Source organism: Copidosoma floridanum, unplaced genomic scaffold (genome assembly GCF_036245765.1).
Source record: "Copidosoma floridanum isolate Cflo_tuat_1 unplaced genomic scaffold, Cflo_Japanese_pri ptg000020l, whole genome shotgun sequence".
NCBI lineage: Eukaryota > Metazoa > Arthropoda > Insecta > Hymenoptera > Encyrtidae > Copidosoma > Copidosoma floridanum.
The window spans coordinates 24,716,227-24,735,218 of record NW_028321897.1 but is presented as its reverse complement, the minus strand read 5'-3'; the positions used below and the strand labels follow the sequence as shown (position 1 = coordinate 24,735,218).

General features: G+C 35.9%; 1 protein-coding gene across 3 annotated transcripts in view; it reads left to right on the top strand.

The window, feature by feature from the left end:
* Positions 1–18,992, top strand: part of LOC106641739 (long-chain-fatty-acid--CoA ligase 5) — a 705,145-nt gene that overhangs the window by 329,588 nt on the left and 356,565 nt on the right. For all 3 annotated transcript variants that reach the window (XM_089593848.1, XM_023391596.2, XM_089593847.1), the window contains exon 4: positions 4,573–5,041. In XM_089593848.1, the coding sequence (XP_089449974.1) occupies positions 4,573–5,041 (469 nt within the window). The remainder of the gene's footprint in view (positions 1–4,572; positions 5,042–18,992) is intronic.

The window sequence follows — 18,992 nt, the reverse complement described above, 5'->3', positions numbered from 1 at the left end:
AAGATGTTTCACATCCAAACAGAATTATAGAAAGTTATTGATTAAAACTATGGTGATATAATGCAATTCAAGTTATATTAATGGTTTTTCATTTTTGAAATTTTTTATGAATACAAATAAATATTACATATATATAATCCATTATCATAAAAAGATATAGCATAATTTTTTTAGATAATTTCTAAATTTCAGAGCTAGCCAGCATTTTATCTAAGATCACCCAAGCCTTCTAAGTTGCGTGTTTAATACAGTGTAAGTATAATATTTCTGATATTAATCCTGTTTGTCTATTTTGTTCATCGGCTAGAATTTTGGTTTGAAAAAAGTTAAATTATAATTAAATTGTTTCATGAGTGAAGTGATAACATGTTAATCATTTCTTCTTTGTACTTTTGTGTTCATTAAAACGTTTTTTCAGTGCTCTTTTTCTCTCATCCACGTATAATGCAGAGCAAGAATTGCAAGTGAAACCGTATACGACGTTGGTTTAATCGAGTTTATTAATTTTATTTTTTCCCAGAATGATGACACTGTTAAATTCAATTTAAATGATAGGGTAAAATTGTATATTTTATTTTCTGTAAGTTTTTGGACAAAGTTTAAGAAATAATGGGTTGTAAAAAATAGAAATTCTTATTTTAGCACATAGATTGTGATTTAGTAAGTTGTTGTTATTAGTATTGATGTTTTTAATTTGGTAGAGTTTTTTCTTGATAAATTTTTGTATAAAAATTTCAGTATAGTCATTATTGTGTAAAACTTTTTTAGCTATGAAAATATTCTTCCTGTGGTAGGATTTATCAGACAAAAGAATAGCTCGATCACCAAATCGTTTACCACATTGACTTTTAAACATTGGGCGTGGTTTGAATTAAAATGAAATATTCTGTTGGATCGAATTAGCTTATCGTACCAATTTGTAGTTATTTTTAAGTTCTTATGTGTAATCTTAATGTCTAAGAAATTTATAGAGTTATTTTCCTCTACTTCGCAAAGAGGGCAATAAAAAAACGCCTGAATAAATGTAAAAGTATAAAGAAATACGAACTTGTTGACACTTCAGACATAAAATAATTTAACCATGATATAAATTCTTCTCAAACCACAATTTAAGACAATGAACGTAATAGATAAAAAATATTAATAACAAAAATATTGTATAAATAGTTTTATAAGTAATCTCTCGTCATTCTACATTGTAGATAAGTACATACTTTATCTATATTTGTGAGAAGCGTACGTTTATAGTTTATATTTATAGACGTAAATATATACATGTTTGACACTTATGTTCTACGTTTAAGTTAACTGACACTGTTGAACTTAACGGTTGAAAAATTTAAATCAGATAACAAATACTGTCTTGAACAATAATTGTGCTACATAATTATTCCATTTTAGTCGCAATGGTTATAGGCAAACAATGCAGGATTTCCGAGTATTAGACTAGTATAACATCCATCTTTTATATCCTAATAAAATTTATTATTTAAAATCCTTATTTTTATAGCATTATTTTTTTGTGATAGATTTATCAACAACATGTTTAGGCTATTAGTAGTTATGAAATAGGAATGTGGCAGTGTTTTGCACAAAAATGCTGCTCATGATCTTATATTTATCATGTGCTACTGGTAACTGACTGGTATTTTAAGAATCGTCTTCTGAATATTGTAGTATGTTTTTGGGAGTACCGCTTCGGTAGTAATTATTGGAAGCATATAAAACGTCTGATTTCATGACATTCCAAAGTTTAATCAAATTTTTTTACTAGCAATGGTTAAGGTAAGAGATACTTCTGTACAACGTCATTTGAAAACGTAATACGCATAACGTAAATTGTAGGAACGCAGCCTTTGATATTAGGGTAGCTCCTCTGACTCTAAATGCTTAAGATAAAGTAATTGACGTAACTAAAAAATTTTTTATTTATCGTAAGGTTATAGAGTATAAGTTAAAATTATTAATACAACTTTAATATTTATCATACATAACTAAATTTTTTTATGTCTTTTATCAGGATTAAAATCTAGTGACACGTAAATATAAGTTTATTCGTTTTTCTCATTAGAAGATAACATTCTTAGATTGATTAACATGAACTAATGTTGGAAAAAAATCACGTTCCAGTGTCTGTTTACTTAAACGTTGAGTGAGAAATTAAAGAATAACCGAATAACCGTACACAAAACGTATACTAAATATTCAAAGAAAAAAAAAACACTCTAGCCTTCTAGTAAAAATACCTTTTTTAAGGTCATTCTCTGTTTTAATAAGTAACATCTAGAAAAAATATCTTAGAACATAGTGAAGAAATAAGTACAGAAAAGTAAAGCCATGTGATTGAAAAAATTTAACATATTGAATTAAGGTACTTTGTGTGTATTATAAAAAAGGGTATTTGCGTAGACTATATCTATATATTCAAAGGTTATTGACAATACTAATGTATAATGTCTATACTTAGTCGAGGAGCCAGAGGTTTTCATTTTGTTGTTGGATGGAATTTTACGAAATTTTGCAAAAACTATAGATTGTTATCCATATAATGATCCTTTAAGAAAGTTTGAATAAACCTGGTCAGGAAGATCATTTTTTATTGCAAAATAACTTTGAAAACCAATTTTTTTTTAGTTATCTCACAATTTCTTGGAAATAAGGCATTTTATAAAAAAAATTAAACACAATAGTTGTTTAACCGATGATTTTGTGAATTGGCAAATCTTTTTCAAGAGCTGAAAATTATTTATTCTTACCAAAACGTACCGAAAATATGTGCTAAGGTTGTAAAAAGTGAAGAACAAAGAGATATAAAAAAATAAGGAAAGAAATCGCTTTTTATTGTTGAAATTTTGATGTAAGATAGGTATTAGTATTGTTATCAAAATGCACCAGGTCTGCTTTTTCAAAAGCAATATGGCGACCCACTGCAAAATTGTTAATTTGAAAGCTTAACTTTAAACGCTGTAACTCCTGTCACAGAAAGCGGATCTTGATAAAACTAATTGGGATCGATAGGTGATAACATTATCTGTTATTAAGCCGATTTTCAAAATTTTTAGAAGAAGCGATACTTTTGCGTTTTAAGTTGTTGAGCCTAATATAATGCACGTAGACGATTGAAACTTGAATAATTAAATGTCCAAGGGCCATGGTACATTACAAAAATAATAAGACAATGATTCCCAGAATACTTATTTAGAAATTGTTTGTTACAGACAATTTGAGCAACGGCCAAAGTAATCAGTCGCTTTGCTGCGTCGATAAAGTCTGACACCGCGCTCGTTTTGTACTAACTCCACGCTCATATTTGGCCTACTCAGGCGTTGCTGGAATGCTTAATTGCAATGTAAGAATGTCATATCTCGGCTTCTAATGGGCCTACAATGAATTTGTTTTGTTAGCAAATTAATTTAAAAATAGGTTTAATCGAATGCATTTTATTCCAAAGCTATATCTTGCAAATTGACAAAATTACGAACTCCAAAAAGTGGTTTTAATAATAACAAAAAAGTAATTGTTAAAAATTTTTAAAAATTGGCTTAATAATAGATAATGTGATCACCTATCGATTCCAATTGGTTTTATCAAGATCCACTTTCTGTGACAGGATTAACAGCGTTCTAAGCTTTTGAATTGATAATTTTGCAGTAAGTCACCATATTGCTTTTGAAAAAGCAGACCTGGCGCATTTTGTTAACAATACCAATACCTATCTTATATCTAAATATCAACAAAAAAAAACTATTTCTTCCCTCATTTTTTCATATCTTTTTGTTGTACACTTTTTACAAATTCACCGCATGTTTTCGGTAAGAATAAACAATTTTAAGTTCTTGAAAAAAGTTTATTATTACGTAAAATCATCAGTTTAACAACTTTTGTTAACTTTTTCGGATAAAATGCTTCATTTCTAAAATACTGTCAGACAACTGAAAAAAAATTGGTTTTCAAAGTTATTTTGCAGTAAAAAAGGATTTTCCAGACTAGGTTCATTTCAACTTTCTGAAAGGATCATTATATGGACAACAATTTACAGTTCTTGCTAGATTTCATTAAATTCCATCCAACAACGAAAAATCATTTTTTTTGAACCTTTGGCTCCCCGACTAACTATCACAGATATGAGTACTGCACACGTAGCAGCTATAATTTTACTCTGTAGAGCACAATAATCTATTTCTTATCGTTTGAGTCTCTTATCTCGTCTCCTATGTTTTGTGCCCCGTGTCTCATACCTTCTGCTCTATGTATGAAATAACTGTTTGCCATGCTATATCCAAAATCCCTCATTTTTAAATAATGTAGTGTGTGCCACGTCCCGTGTTACGTGCACTGTCCATACAGTTGAAAACTTACATAATCTACCGTAGTTTTAAGAAACATAACTTAAACAGGACTTTGAAAGTTGTCAAAACAAATGTTTATTGTAATAATAATTTAAACATTATTTTTTCTGACTAAAAACGAAATAATTTTTTTTTGCTTTTAGTTTATATACACAAACTTAACTCAAATGATCAGTTCAACATGTAATTTTTGTATGTAAGTTTTGTTAACTTTGTGTTATAGATGTCTCCGAAAAATAATTGTCATTAAAGAAACAAGGTCGTCAACACAGCAAAGAGCACGAAACAGAGGTATAGAATTGTTGAAATTTTCTGAAGTTGAGAAACTTGGTTCGCAAAAAAATTATCCAGAAGTACCACCAAAACCAGCAGATCTTAGTACAGTTTGTTATACTTCAGGTACTACTGGTAGTCCAAAAGGAGTAATGTTGACCCACCAAAATGTTATGTCAGGTATATCGGCTGTTTTGCTTCAGTTAGGAGAATTTCGACCTACTCAACATGATGTCATGATAAGCTTCTTACCACTAGCACAAATGTTAGAAAGATGTTGTGAAAATGGTATGTACATGGTTGGAGGATCTGTTGGATTCTTTAGTGGGGATATAAGGACATTGTCTGACGATATGAAGATATTGAAACCAACTGTTATGCCAGCCGTTCCACGACTTCTTAATCGGCTTTATGATAAGGTACATAACAGTAAATTAGATAATCATAACTTTTAATGACTTTATATTTAAGATATGCTTACTAAGACATTAAGTTTTAACTTCAGTTAAAAAATTTAGTCACAATGATTAACTAGAATCAGCATCTTGCTACATCAACATGAGATCCTGTTTTCCTTTAAAATAAAAAATTTAAGAATCTTTATTATTGTGTAATTTTCCACTTAAAAAATAAGACGTTCTAAAGTACATCCTCAAACGTATCTTCTAGGATGTTTTGTAGGACGTCCTACAGGACGTCCTATTTTCAACTAAAATAGAATGTACTTGAGGTAATCATTTTAGATGAATCTTAAGATGTCATAAATTATTTTCTGCTCAAAAGGAAAAAACTTAACAATAGACATTGAATAAAAATGGTTTTTTATTTTGTCTTTTAGCGAACGAAAGAATTAAAAAAAACTATAAAAGAAAAAAAGTTTTTACTTGAGGGTCAGTGCATAAGAACACAATCAGTAAGAGCTAATTCAGATGTAAAAATAAAAAACTCCAAAAAGTCAGGTGTTGGTTTGAGCAACGTTTCGCTGGTCTTAACGCCTACCTCATCAGGCTCACTTTATTAACAAAAACAAAGCCATAAACAAAACACTTTTTGTAAATTACATTGTAGGGACACTTTTTACAAATATTACCATTGAATCAACAAAGAATTATATGTCAGCAGTCTAATATTAATTATAATAAAAGTAATTTTTAAAAATTAAATAATTACTTACGTCCATATCGTTATGACGATCATTACAGACTGTTGGTCGCCTTAACCGAATAATGTAAGTGTTGAACATGTATGTATTTCCATACATAAATATAAAAAATAAATGTACGCTTCTTACAAATGTAGATAACGCTTGTAAATATCTACAATGTAGAGTTAAAAGAGATTACTCATAAAACCTTTCTACATGTGATTGAGAAATAAGGCGTCCTCTTTTTTTATTGTGTGTTTAGTAGAGTGTATGTGTAACATTTCTGATATAAATCTTTTCTGTCTATTTCGTTTATGGTTGAGGATTTTGGTTCAAGAAAAATTAAAAACATGGTTAAATTCTTTCATGTGTAAAGTGACAAAAAGTTCATCTTTCTTTGTATTTTTGTGTTCATCCAGGCATTTTTTTTAATGCTCTCTTTGTCTCACCTATGTACAATGTGGAGCAAAAATCACAAGCAAAATGATATACGACGTTGGAAAAAAACGCCTGATAAACACCAAAGTACATAGAAAAATAAGCTTATTGTCGCTTTACACATACAAGAATTCAACCATAATTTTCATTTTTCCTTAACCAAAATTCTAGACCATGAGCTTCATAGACAGAAAAGATTAATATTAGAAATGTTACACCTACATTTTACTAAACACACAAGAAATAAAAATGACGACACCTTATTTCTTAATAACACAAATAAAAATTTTTTAAGTAATCTCTTTTAACTCTACATTGTAGATATGTACATAAGTTGTCAACATTCGCAAGGTGCTTACATTTATTGTTTATAATTATGTATGGAAATACGTACATGTTTCACACTCACGTTTTTTGTTTAAAGCGATCAACACTTTACCACGATTGCCATAATGATATGAACGGGAATAATTATTTAATTAAAAAAAATTATTTGTATTAAAATTTATATTAGACTACTAACATATAATCATTTATTGACTCATTCTTAATATTTGTTAATAGTGGTCTTACAACGTAAACTACGGAAAGTGTTTTTTTTTTTGTTAATAAAGTGAGCATCATCAGGCTGATGAGGTTGGCGTTAACACTAACGAAACGTTGCCCAAACCAACACCTGACTTCTTGGAGTTTTTCATTCTTACTCCTCAATAAACTCTTACTGATCGTGTGGTTAAGCACTGACTTACAAGTAATCATGGAAAAAACTAAGAGCAGAACGACATGTTTAACAAACCACTGCTAAAAAATATCAGCTGATTTCTCATGCCCAATTGTCAGCTGATTTTTTGACTGTGCGAAAAGTATTGAAAATTTTTCGATAGCCAAAATTACAAGTTCCCTACGCTGAAAAAGTATAAGTCCCGCCAGTTCAACGAAATACAAGCTCTGACGAAAAAAAATTTTTTTTTGCCATCATCAAAACAATACGTTTTAAGATATTTACAGAAAAATTAGATATGAAAATTAAGAGGTTTAGAAAATTTTTGATAGCACAAATTACAAGTTCCGTGCACTGAAAAAAGTGGAAGTTCCGTCAGTGCAAAAAATATAAGTCCCGAAAAAAAAAGTACCTTTACAAACATCAAAAATCTGCATTTTAGGACATTTACAGTAGAATGAGACAGGTAACAATTAAGAGTTTTGGAAAATTTTCGGTAGCAAAAATTACAAGTTTGGTCGCTGAAAAAATATGTCTCATCAGTGCGAAAAATGCAAGTGTAGACGGAAAAAATTTTTCTCGCCATTATCGACACTATGCGTTCTGAGATATTTACAGCAAAACAAGAGAATTAAAAATTGAGAGGTTTGAAAAGTTTTCGATGGCAAAAATTCCAAGTTCCGTGGGCTGAAAGAAGTTTAAGTCCCGTCAGTGCGAAAAAATAACAAGTCCGGAAGGAAAAAAATTACGTTCACAAACATCAAACATCTGTGTTTAGGGACATTTAGAGTAGAATAATATAGGTAACAATTAGGAGATTTAAAAAATTTTTGATAGCATAAATTTTTGATAGCATAAATTTGAAGTTCCGTGTGCTGAAAAAAATTAACTTCCATCATCGCGAAAAAAAAACACGTGTAGGCGAAAATTTTTTTTTTGCCATTATTGAAACTATGCGTTCTGGGACATTTACAGTATAATGAGATAATGAGATGGATGAATGTGGTACAATAAAAGAAAGAAAATCACCCAAAAATACCAAGTCATGGTTGGCACTTCGATTGTATGAAAAAATTTTTTTTTCTATGTATTCATAATCTCATATTAGGTAAAATGTAAACATGGAGATCAAGTGCCTCAGACAATAGTTACTGCGCGCGATCTTACTGGAACTGCTGCTACCTAATAACTGCGAGATCCTGAATAACTGCTACTTAACTACTGAAAATAAAATATTTTATACAAACATAAATTGAACTCTTTAGACATTGTTTGACAATTGTTGTCTTGTGACAGGAAGACCACGTCTAGCACACTATCTTATCAAGTTCACAAGATCTTTTTTTGCTTACTGGATTCAACTCACTAAGTGCCCGACTTTTTTGTCATTATATTTGTTGAATGGTTTTGCTCTAATAGTAAACTCAAGAACTCTATATTCGTTTAAATTACTGATGTAAAGTAGCCTTGTCTAATATAACTCAAATTAAATATTAAATTTTCTTTTTAATATTACACTTCAACATTTTTCGTTTTCTTAGTTGTTTTTTTATTTAATACTTTTTCTTTTCTCACATTTTTCATTATAAGTCAAAGGTTCCCATATAGCTACTCCTATTACTTGGCTAGTACTCCGTTGTTTACTGCCAAGCGGTTGATACCTTGTACGCAGGTAGATATTACCTTCAGCTTTCAGTATCAATGATTGACTGAGTACCTATTTCAAGGTTAGATTGAGGTACGTTTACACAAGGCAGTAACCAGGAGGCAGTATGAGTTGGTGAACCTAATAACTGCATTTTTTGACTTTTATATTAAACGTGTACAACAATATAGTATTCATTTTATCTTCAAAGACGGCAATATAATAAAATTAAATACATTGTTTGAGTCTCACACGAAATTTCAGAATGTACAGATTCTAAAAATTATTTATAAGTGCATGAATTTATGAACGCATTTTAATTTATTTACATTGTTACGTGGAAATATGAAATATAAGGAAGGAGAAATATGGAAAATGAGATCCGCAGTAACTATTTAACCCTATGTTGTACTTAACGAAAAACTACAAAGAGTTGAAGTATATATTGTGATACGCTAGCCAGGCATTACGACTAGCGTGTGTGTGTGGTTCTTACCTTAATCTTTTTTAGTTATTTATAGCACCGCTCAGTATCATATTATGTTTAGATTCTACTAGGGAAAGGGACCGGGATTCAGCTGGCAGTGTACAGTGCTGACTGCAGCAGCATGTAGTACAATATAGCAAGTATAGTAGACTAGCTTTTTATGACCTATGTAACGGCACTAGTCTGCTGCCACTACAATCAGCACGGTGCACTTCCAATTGAAAATAACACTTTGCGTTTAGTTGTGAACTGAGTGTTTATTAAAATCCACCTAATTACTGAAATATAAGATTCGATTGGCACACCACGAGGACGCTCCCTATGATGTGGCTTACTAATCTGTATGTTGCTATACTTTAATAACTTCCGTAGGGGTACTTCGGGTTGACTCTATTTAAACATTTAGGGATGGGTAGTTATGGGAGGACCACTTTCACTCACTGTATGCACAACACTAAGAGAACCTGGCGTCACCTACCAGTTCAATATTTCAGCCGAACTAATCGTCTTGTTCCCGGCAATGCTGCGTGCGTCACGGGCAGCGGAGAGCTCGGGCGACCTGATTAACGTCGTCGAGGTTGTGTGTTGGCACTAGCTTGCAGTGTTGCGGCTACTGAGTGGCTCGGCAGGCGAGAGTCTAACGATGCCACGTCGTGCAGCACCAGTACCAGCCTCGCAGTGAGCCCAAGTGTCTATCCTTGTCTCGCCGCGCAGGTGCAACGTACTCTCTACGGTCTGCCACACACACCACCCAACACTGCCTTACTGGTCGACCACCGCTACCAAGCTATCTCCCAATACACTGACAGCTATCGCTCATGGACCTACAGCCTACTTTTATGATATTTCTCATGTACACATTACTAAGGTGCCTTTGTAGGACCACGGGAGGGAGAGTCAAGCCAAACTCTTAGATTGTTTGTATTATTACGGCCTCCGGGCCTTGTATCGTAATTCCGCGTGTTATACTTAGTAAACCACATACACAAGGGGAAGAGAGAGCTATCTTTGAGACTCTTGCCGTTTATTCGCGATAATAAGAGTTCTGTGACGTGCTTATACACACCTTCGATTCGCCACGTCACAAATCCCCCCTCACAAACCCTACTTCCACCTTGCGCAGTTCAAGTTAATCTGCAGGTGTAGGTCCTATCATAGAAACTATCAAAAACTTGACGAAAATGTGCATTGATGTGAGTGTATAAAGCTTAGTTGTTCGTGCAGTGTCATGTACCGTCTTCTTCTTTCTGATCTTTTCAGGATATACTGGTCGGCATTATGTTGCCTTGTTCTATGTATTTGTAGTTATGTCGCGCTGTTGTTATGTCATTTACTCAGTGTATTATTATTGCTATTGTCCCTACTTGCTTGTGGTGTGCCAATACATTTACAAGAAAATCATTACAAAAAATAATTTAAAAAAAATCGTTACAAAAGAAACAAAGACAAAAAAAATAGACGGTTGTACATTATTCGTTGCTGAGAAATGTACAGGCGTTTACAGAATTATTTTTACTAAATGGTTAGAACTATAAAGTATATATTAATAATAATGGAAGTTATATAAAAATAATTATATTAGTGAGGTGAAAGCAAAGGGTTACGTTATTCGTTTACTATTGAAAATTCATTTGAAATGAAAAAATTTATTCCATAAATCTTGTGACCACTTTGCTTTCTTCCTCACGTACTAGTGCCATAGTGTATTACATGTGTATTGCTTACCTGATCGCCCAGCCCTCCCGAGCCCAAATTTCGCCAATACCTTGGCGTGTAATTGTACACGAATTTCGTCGTATTTTGTACGACCAGGTTACCAGCGCTATACATGTTGGCCACTGTAGTATAGTTTATTATTATGTATGTGATTTTGATAGTTGTTAAATAAATTATTCCAATTAGATAAGAGAAATACTCATTCATTTTCTTTATAATCACTAAGTCCCTTCAGGGGAATTTACAAAAGTTAAAAAAAAACGAATATTTACTAACAAAAAATAAAGTTATTTAAGCAATTTATTTTAAATTGGGCAAAGAAAAAAAAGAGAAATGTAAAGAAAAGAGAATAAAAAAAATAAAAAAGTGTGAAAAGAAAACAACAAAAAAAAATATTAGGGGGCGGTAGGGGGTCGGTAGGGGTGGCAATTTGCCAGCTCGGCCAAGTATTGTCGCCTTTCTTCCAGCCAGCCCTCGCGACAATACGGACAATGTGCTACTGTTACGTTCCAGAGTCCACACCGGTAACAAAATTTTCACGTTCGGGTGTAGCGACATCGTACGAACCGGTGCCCAGCTTGTCCGCAACCCCAGCAAGCAGTTTCCGGAGCTGGTTCCAGAGGTAATACCTCCTGTTCAGGGAGTGGGGGTGGGTTTTGTGTGCTGTCCAGGCTTGGATGCGCGGTGTCGCTCAGCCATGTAACTTTTAAGGTCATTAGCGCTGGGATCAGCGCTGGATGGATAGGCTCTTCGGCCAGTCTGTTCACCACATCTTCAGTGTCCATAGACTCCAGGGCTGCCTCCTCCACTCCTCCCACTTGTATCTGTTCTGGCTCTACCTGCTCCTCGATGGTGTTGCGGGGAGTACCAGGCCTATTGTGTTTATTGTCATATTTCTCTTGGCGAGCCCTAGCCTCGTCGACATGTTTCTTAGTTAAATCTCTTATAAGAGTCAACCTCTGCATTCGATCTTCGCAGTTTTTCGTGTCCCTCATGTCTTATTTATCTGCGTTCCCTGGCTTGTTGAAATTTTTTATTGGCAATGGATTTCTACCAAAATTCAAAAAGGCTGGAGTCATTTTTGTGGACGCGTTTTCCATGGTATTCATAGCAAAAGCAAACTCTTGTAGGTGAACGTCCCACAGCTGGTGGTCTTCTTCTAAGAACGAACTGATCATTGTGTTTCACGTTCGCATCACTCTTTCGGCGAGGTTAGTATGCGCGTGATATGGTGGAATTGTTGTATGTTCGATATTTGCGTCAGTGCACATTTTCTTCATATCTTTGTTAATAAATTCCGTCCCGTTGACTGTAAGTATGTATTTGGGAGTTCCCCACCGATTCAAGATCAGTTCTTCAAACGCTTTCCTTACATTCTTTCCGTCTGCTTTGCGAAGAGGTCGCAATTCCACGTATTTTGTGAAGAGGTCCTGGAACACTATGACGTATCGGTTCCCAGTCTTAGATGGTGGTTTTGGCCCTAATATATCCGCGGCCACCACCATCCACGGATGTTTGATATTCCGTTCTCCCATCAGTCCTGCTGGGGCTTGCTGCAAGACCTTATTTTTCTGACATTCCTGACACGCCCTAACATATTCCGCGACATCATGGTAGCATCCCGGCCAGTAATGGTACATGATTAACCGTGCGTAGGTATTATTAACCCCCAAATGTGCCGCTTGAGGCTCTGCATGGACTTCCTGTAGGACTTTACATCTTACTTCTTTCGGGAGAACTATCTTCCATGCATTGAGGTCGGGCATTACCGAGTCTATAAGAGCATTCGGTTTATGGTACCATAGTTTACCCTCGGAGATCTTCCAATTGGGGAATTTATGGGGAGTTCGCTTTACAGATTTTGTCCGCCTTTTATACCAGTCATCGTCTGTAGGGGTCGCTAAGGTTATCTTCTCTATTGCAGCTACCTGGCCTTCATATGCTCGCAACAATGCGTCTGGAACTTGATGTCACTTCCCTTTCCTGTGCATGAATTTCACATCATATGCCTGCAAGTATTCCATCGAGCTAACCTATCTACTGAGTCCTTGAGCTTGTTTAACCATAATAGGCTACTGTGGTTCGTGATTACCGTAAAAATTTTTCCTTGCAGATACCCTCTAAGACGATCTACCGACCAAAGTACTGCTAGACATTCTTTCTCCGTCACCATATAATTCCGCTCGGCTTTACTCAAAGTCCTGCTGACATAGCAAATAGGGTGCTCCTCTCCATCGACTTCCTGAGTCAATACACCAGCAATAGCGTAGTCGCTGGCGTCTATTTGTAACACAAACGGCTTAGAGAAGTCCGGTCTAGCCAATACTGGCGCTTCGGTTAGTGCTTTCTTTAGGTTTTCGAATGCCTTCTCTTGTTTGCTGGACCATTCCCATTTCATATCCTTAGCCATTAGCTTCGTTAGGGGTATTTTAAGATTAGCAAGTCCTTTAATAAAATGCGAGTACCAAATAACCATACCAATAAATCGCTTTAGTTGTTTTAAGTTTACTGGCGCTGGGTAATCAACAATTGGTTTGAGTTTATCTGGGTCTACTCTCAGTCCGTATTTATCCACTTTGTATCCCAAGTATTTAACTTCGGCACAGCCAAATTCTGATTTTTCACGATTTATTACTAAGTTGGCATCTTTTAAAGCGTTCAAGACAATTTTTAGCCATTTCTTATGATCCTGGAAGTTTTCCGTCAAGACTATAATATCGTCCATGTATGTATAAACGTAGGGCTCCCATTCTGACTTGATGATTTTGTCCATGATCGCTTGAAAAGTGGCAGGTGCATTCATGAGACCATAAGGCATCCGTACGTACTCGTAGAGACCTTGACCCGGTACTGCAAATGCTGTTAGCTCTTTGCTGCCCTCTTCCAATAATATTTGATGGTACGCTTCGCTAAGGTCTATTTTTGAGATAAATCTTGCTTTGCGGAGCTTATCTAGAGTGTCGTCTATCAAACGCATCGGGTATGCATTCTTTTTTGTGACCTCATTTAGCTTTCTGTAGTCGATGCAAAATCGGAATTTCCCGTTAGCTTTGGGGGCCAATAGTGGACAGCTGCACCAAGCACTTTCAGACTCCTCTATTATGTTCTCTTGTTTAAGTCTTTCGATCTCGTCATATGCTATTTGCAATACTTTAGGTGCATATCTCCGTGGTCGTTGTTTAATTAGTGCTTGTCCTTGTACATCTATCCAATGTTTTGCAACGGTCGTAACGCCTAGTTTTTTGGGACGTGGTGGTATCAGTTTATCTAAAATTTGGGTCAACTCATCTAATTCTGTAGGGGACAGGGAATGTAATCCTTCAACCGTTGCTGTGGCTGAACAACAAGCAGAATCCTCTGCTATTGGATAGAACTTTTCCCATGTCAATTTATCCTGACTCCATGAGTAAGTATTGTAATCTATCAGAAATTTAAGTTGGCGTAGGAAGTCAATGCCTAGAATTGCTTCGTACTTCAGTCCGTCTGCCAGTCCAAACTCTATTGATTTCTTTATCCGACCTATTTCAAGGTCTACCTTAATCGTACCTTGTAACAAGATGGGCATACCATTTGCTACTGTTATTGTGGACTGACATGGATTGAATTTTTCCAATTTTTTTGAAAAATTGTCACCCAAGGAACAATGGGCCGCCCCACTATCAATTAACGCGGATACCCGTGTCCCGTTAATATATACAGTGAGAAAATGCCTTGGTTCGCTGTTTAATGACAATACTTCTAATATCCCATTAGCACCTGTAAGCGTCCACGGACTTATTTCGTTACCGTTGAACTTACTCATATCCTTTGGCGTTGTGCCGCTATTTCCTAATAGCTGCCGCCTCAAACGCCTGCTTTGCAATATGGGGGGTATTCCGCTACCACATATTCCTTAGCCTGTCGAATGCATCCTTTTTATCTGTGTGCTAATAATTTTACCTAAATTAACAAGACTCACGAAGGTTTTGTCAATTTCCATTATTTGTTTGGGGACGACACTACATGCTCTCCCTACGAATCCTTTTATCGTTAAGTTGCCTTACGTATCCCCCAGAGAATTTGTATGATAAGCCACCATAACTTTTCAATTATGGGCGTATATCTAGCGCATACTAAAGAAAACTTATCAACTAAACTATTAACATTAAATTTAACATCGATTGGTAACTTAGCATTATATAGTATTTGAGCCTTTTGTCGGTTTGGAGAGGTAGCACTGACTCCTAATGCGTCCCCTCCTACAGGTTTTCCGGCCTAGGAGCATTACAATTCCTACATTTGACTCTCTTGCTGCCAATCTTACCACACTTTCAGCAGTAGATGGCTTCCGGGCAATCCCTGCGCCAGTGTCCACCTTGCTTGCAAATAAAGCATGCGCTTGATTTCGTGCTCTTTTGCCCTTCTCTGCTGGAGGTGTTTCCGTTGAGACCGTGCTCTGCCATAGGATTTGTCTGTGTGCATGCCTGATTTGATTGATCGTTAGTGCTAATTTTGGTCATTGATTCTACGTTTTTGATGGCACTTAGTGCATTATTATTATTTATTATGGAATCTACCGCTGCGACTTTCCTGGTTGTAACTTGTCGGCGGGGCTGGTATGCAGTAAAGGGAAAGAGAGATTCGTCAGGTCCGGGAGGGGGTCTATAGTCTATATCTTGGCTTTTGATCAACTCTACTTCTTTACCTAAAATTAAGGAATCTGTGAAATTTCTAATATGGGCCCTGTTGATTCTGTCTCGATAGCTAGGATGAAGATTCCGATACGCTCTGTTTACTTGCTGCTCTAGGGTAAGGGGGGGTTGACTTAATCCAAAAGAGTTCGAATTTCTAAAAGGTAGGCTGCTACTTCTTCGTTTGGCCCTTGTGTGCGCCTATCGATCTCTCTCAATAATCTCTCCTGTAGCTTCCCAAGCCGGAATTGTAATCGAAAGGCAACCGCCAGTTCCCAAATCGACCGCCACAGAAATTTTTTTCTACGGAACCAGTGGTTTGCCTCAGCATCCAATACTGCAGGTAAAGCACGTACCACGTCCTCTAATGTTAGCCTATAGGTTAGCGTACATTCGCATAATTTTGCTATAAACCCCTCTGGATTGTCCCTACTAATATTACGAAATTCTATTCCCCATTTATGAAATATATCCACTGTTTGTAATTCACGTCTAAAATCTGTACTGCACCGTTGCCTGCTGGTTTTATTATGCAAGTTATCTACTTGGTACAGACTTGGCTGTCTGTACATTTGCTGATTTTGTCCGTGATCTGTTGTGTAATTCCTAGACGTTTCTAACTCATGCGCGGGAGTACGTTGTCGTATTCTATCTGAAGAGTAGTTTATATTCACGTATTGCCTAGATTCATCGGTATTCTTGAGGTTTATTGACGGTAATAACAGACTTGGATTCCGTTCGTACGCTCTTCTAGAAGCCTCGTGTAACTCTTGGTGTGTATCTGGGCGAAGCGACTGTTGTTGTGTCCTTCTTAGTTGATGTATCGTCGATTGGGCTTTTGGGCCCAACTAGCTTCTCAATCGATTCCCTCTTTCTATTTCTTCCATATACACATCCTCTCTACGTCCTTCCAAGTCGTCATTTCCCTTCATACCTGCATCCCCTATGATGGCAGTTTGTCTTCTTCTCCTCTCTTCCAACAACTGACTTAATTCTACGTGATCACGTCGTTCCACGTGTGCCTTTCTAGTCTGGATGTCATCGGTAAGCAAATCCTGTTGGTTTCTGTTGTACGAACTATTAAAGTTATTCATTCCATTTGACGCTGCTTGCTCATCTTGTGGGTTCTCAGACAATCTCATTAGTGACATCTGGTTCTGTAAATTTCTTTCAACTTGTTGTCTGACTACATCTTCAAAAGTATTCCTGTCCCTATTTAAAGTGTTGATCTCTTCACGTTCATTATTCGTATTTTATTGGAAAATCGCTCTTCTTCTATTTCTGCTAGTTATTTGCGGTAGGGGTGGGCGAGGTAATTCAAGCCTACCTGTAGTGTACAGTTGATCCTCTAAGTGAGACCATCTAGTCATCGGACTGTTGTAATAACGTTTCTCGAAATATCTAATAAGTCTATCCCTGACATCTAAGGACGGTCCTAGATACACTAGGTTAAGATTTTTTAGATACTCTTTAACGTTTTCTTCCGATAATGCATTTACTGTTCGTTTAATTACTTGCCCCCCTGTTTTTGGGTTTAGTGACGCTAATTCGTCTCCAAATTCAAAACTATTATTAAAACTAAAATCCAAATCACTGTTGTTGAATTCCATTGTTCTGTGCTTGTTGAGTATTTTATTCTGTAAGGTATAGCAGAAAAGAGGAACGAGATAGAGTAGGAGAGAGAAGAGAGAAAGAGAAGAGAGAGAGAAGAGAAAAAAAAATTTAGATTAAATAATTTAATGAAAAATAAAATAAAATTTAATTACAGTATTAAAAGATAAAAAAAATAAAAAGAAAAAAAAAAGAAAAATTATTGTGAAAGAGACAGAAAATCAATATACAACTTTAAACTTATTAATAGTGGGCTATTACTATTTAACGGAAATATCACCCGTTGTAGCGAAGAGAACGGAAGAAGGAGACAACACAAAAAAATAATTTTTTTTTAATTTATTTATTTTTTATTATTATTTAATTACGGGTGACGGTAAGGGTTTGCCGGTAGTGGTGATAGATAACGATTATGTATATTTATGTATATATATATATATATCTGTACTCAAAATATATTTATGGTACAATCAATCTGTTTGCAAATAAATATTTTAATTATCCACAAAAAAAAATTGTTATTGTTACGTGGAATTAAACGTGTATGTTTGTAAATTATACATTTATTGTATTCTGTGTGTATGTAAAAATGTGTAAATGAAAACACACGTTCTACAGTAGCAGCGTTTTGTACCAACAATGGCCGTCTACGTGCAGTGAAAGTAGTCTTCCCGCTTCTCTCTGCTAAATCCCTTTACGCAGAGAGAACAGTGTAGGGCGCCATTTTGTGATACGCTAGCCGGGCATTACGACTAGCGTGTGTGTGTGGTTTTTACCTTAATCTTTTTTAGTTATTTATAGCACCACTCAGTATAATATTATGTTTAGATTCTACTAGGGAAAGGGACCGGGATTCAGCTGGCAGTGTACAGTGCTGACTGCAGCAGCATGTAGTACAATATAGCAAGTATAGTAGACTAGCTTTTTATGACCTATGTAACGGCACTAGTCTGCTGCCACTACAATCAGCACGGCGCACTTCCAATTGAAAATAACACTTGGCGTTTAGTTGTGAACTGAGTGTTTATTAAAATCCACCTAATTACTGAAATATAAGATTCGATTGGCACACCACGAGGACGCTCCCTATGATGTGGCTTACTAATCTGTATGTTGCTATACTTTAATAACTTCCGTAGGGGTACTTCGGGTTGACTCTATTTAAACATTTAGGGATGGGTAGTTATGGGAGGACCACTTTCACTCACTGTATGCACAACACTAAGAGAACCTGGCGTCACCTACCAGTTCAATATTTCAGCCGGACTAATCGTCTTGTTCCCGGCAATGCTGCGTGCGTCATGGGCAGCGGAAAGCTCGGGCGACCTGATTAACGTCGTCGAGGTTGTGTGTTGGCACTAGTTTGCAGTGTTGCGGCTACTTAGTGGCTCGGCAGGCGAGAGTCTAACGATGCCACGTCGTGCAGCACCAGTACCAGCCTCGCAGTGAGCCCAAGTGTCCATCCTTGTCTCGCTGCGCAGGTGCAACGTACTCTCTACGGTCTGCCACACACACCACCCAACACAGCCTCACTGGTCGACCACTGCTACCAAGCTATCTCCCAATACACTGACAGCTATCGCTCACAGACCTACAGCCTACTTTTATGATATTTCTCATGTACACATTACTAAGGTGCCTTTGTAGGACCACGGGAGGGAGAGTCCAGCCAAGCTCTTAGATTGTTTGTATTATTACGGCCTCCGGGCCTTGTATCGAAATTCCGCGTGTTATACTAAGTAAGCCACATACACGAGGGAAAGAGAGAGCTATCTTTGAGACTCTCGCCGTTTACTCGCGATGATAAGGGCTCTGTGACGTGCTTATAGACACCTTCGATTCGCAACGTCACAATATATTAACATCAGTAACTTTATTAATTATTTGTTATATATAGTTTATTTATTATTTACCAACACCTTACAATGCAATAAGGAA